At 37.9% G+C, this 2,531-nt stretch overlaps 1 protein-coding gene across 1 annotated transcript in view; it reads right to left on the bottom strand.

The window, feature by feature from the left end:
* Positions 1-2,531, bottom strand: part of HEMGN (hemogen) — a 10,522-nt gene continuing 7,991 nt past the window's right edge. The window contains exons 4-5 of the mRNA XM_004677974.1: positions 1,875-2,485; positions 1-107 (exon numbers count right to left, since the gene is read on the bottom strand). Of these exons, the coding sequence (XP_004678031.1) occupies positions 1-107; positions 1,875-2,485 (718 nt within the window). The remainder of the gene's footprint in view (positions 108-1,874; positions 2,486-2,531) is intronic.

The following is a 2,531-nucleotide window of genomic DNA, read 5'->3' as shown; positions in this document are numbered from 1 at the left end:
TTAAAACAAAACATAACTAAAGACATCATTTTCTGGATGAAGTTCTTCAGGAACATTTGGAATTGCTGGTATGTTTGGTTCTTCTGCTTTGGATTTTTCTTTTATTTCTAAAAGAGAAAATATGAAAAGTAGGTTCAATAAAGAATATTTGGAATATGGTGGGGGGAGCCCACCTAATACCTTGTATTAGGTACAGATTACACATAAAGATACAAATAGTAAAATCCATAAATATTTTAAAGGATACTCTTATAATGATAGAATTATAAGGCCTTTCTAAGCAGGTCACAGACCAGAAACTATTGACTGACAATTTAACTTAGGTTTAAAAACTTGAAAATTGAAATTCTGAGAAATAGGAATATGATTATTTTTCCAGTAAGGCTTTTAACAATGACTAAAATAATTCACACAAAATATTTAACATAGGGTCTAGCATACAAGAAAACTGCCAAATAAATGTTAAATAAATGTCACTTCCAATAATGTTCATTGAACATTGTTATAATGGCAAAACTTAGCAGCATCTAAGTGTTCATCAGTGAACACTTAGGAGATAGGTCGACTATATCAGTGTATGTAAAACTCAATACTGCATACTTGTTACAAAAGAAGTCTATTGAGATGGCCAGGATCTATTGTGTGTGTGTGTGTGTGTGTTGGGGGGAGGAGGGGAAATCAGCTGTAAATGGAATGTAGTGTGGTATCTCATCCTTTAAAACAACCTCAGTGTTAGAGATCAGAGCTAAGAGATGGCATTAGAGGGGGTCATTTACTCTATATCTACTTACATATTTTTTCATTTAGTATAATGAACATTTATAATTTATTATTACGACGGTTTTATAATGAGCAAAAAATAGTTGGTTCTTTTGTTTGGCAAGACACCTGACAAATGAAGCATTAATTCACTGACCATATTAACTTTGCTGGAATTCAAATGAAATCCCCGGGACGGGCTTTGTGTGACAGCCTCTGCTTCTCAGGCACAGCGCCCCATCACTGAAGTACTGCTGCCGATGGCTGGTTTTTATTGTCATTTTTTCAGTTTCCTCAAAATCGGTTTACTTGGAAGCTAACTAACCTCATGATGTTGTGGTACTTATCTTTTCGGAGAAAAAGGTAATAAACAACCAAAGGGATTTCGCTAGAAAACCAATCCCTGGGGATAATTATGGTCTGGTTAAACTCAGCCTGTTTCTTATACTAATTGCCCTAAAAGAATCCAGGTTCTGTTATGTCCTTAAGACAAGTTGAACTAATGAAAGGTCAAAATGTCTTCAAAATGCTGTGCTAGGGAGAAAGATTTTCAGGAGCAAACTTTGAAACAGAAGAGTTTGGGATAAACCCAGAAGTCCCATCTGAAGGAGCCCCTACTGACAGAATCACATTTTATAACTTTGTCGTCTCCCCTGGGACTGTGTCATGAATTTACTTTCCTTTCATTTGCTAAGAATTTTTAATTTGGAGGGAGGGGTGCTGGGGACTACATACATTAAGTTTTCTGGTTAATCTAGACTTAATTGTTCTTTACAATATGTTGCACATAATTCATCCCATATTGTGTTATTTCCCTCCAGTAGCTAAAGCTTGCCAAAATGAACAGTAAGTACTAGTTCCTACTGTACACACATTTTCAATTATTTTCTTTTAACTCTTGGGAAATGTGCCAAGGCAAATATTGGTTGAAAAAATGTGAATGAAGCTAGCCAATGACATTAATGACACTCCTTGAGATACTGGCATAACCTAAGATGGTCAAAGAAGGCTCTACATCAACACGCTGTGATACACCCAATGTTTGTGCTTAATGGTAAATGCAGAGCACCGTTAAGTGCTGGCGTCTCTGACTTTTCCCCATAAACAGCACCTACCACGAGGAAAAGCATAAACATCCTTAACATCTTCGTGGTCTGCCTTAGGGTCCTGACCCTGGGACCCTCTTGTTTCTTGGTGTGGTTCTGGAAAGCATTCTTCAGGCAGGTTGTTGTTTTTATATGTTTTAGTAGAGAGGTCTTCAGGCCCATGTGTTTCTTGGTATATTTCAGGTAGATATTCTTCAGGGGCAGATGTTTCCTGTATTGTTTTATGAGAAGGGGATTTATATGTTTTATGAGAAAAGTATTCAGGTTCAACTGTTTCTTGGGATGTTTTTGTTGAAAGGTCTTTGGGCTCAGCTATTTCTTGTTGTGTGTTAGGGAAGAAGCTTTCAGTCTCAGCTGCTCCTTGACTTGGTTGAGAATTATATTCCTCAAGTTCAACTCCTTTTCGGTGTGTTTCAGGACTATAGCCTTCAGGCACCTCTGTTTTGGGACATGCTTCAAGAGAATATCCTTCCAGGTCAGTTGTGTCTTCAGATGTTTTAGGAGGGAGGGCTTCAGGCACAGCTGTTTCTTGGTACCTTTTAGGAGAGAGGTCTTCAGGGGTAGCCACATTGTGGCTCATTTTGGAAGGATGGTCTTGAAATATGGCTATCTCTTGGCACCTTTTAGGAGAGAGGTCTTCAGGGGTAGCCACATCGTGGCTCATTT

The sequence above is a fragment of the Condylura cristata genome, unplaced genomic scaffold, assembly GCF_000260355.1.
Source record: "Condylura cristata isolate star-nosed mole 26May11 unplaced genomic scaffold, ConCri1.0 scaffold00006, whole genome shotgun sequence".
NCBI classification, from domain to species: Eukaryota; Metazoa; Chordata; class Mammalia; order Eulipotyphla; family Talpidae; genus Condylura; species Condylura cristata.
This window is presented reverse-complemented; position numbering and strand designations above follow the sequence as displayed.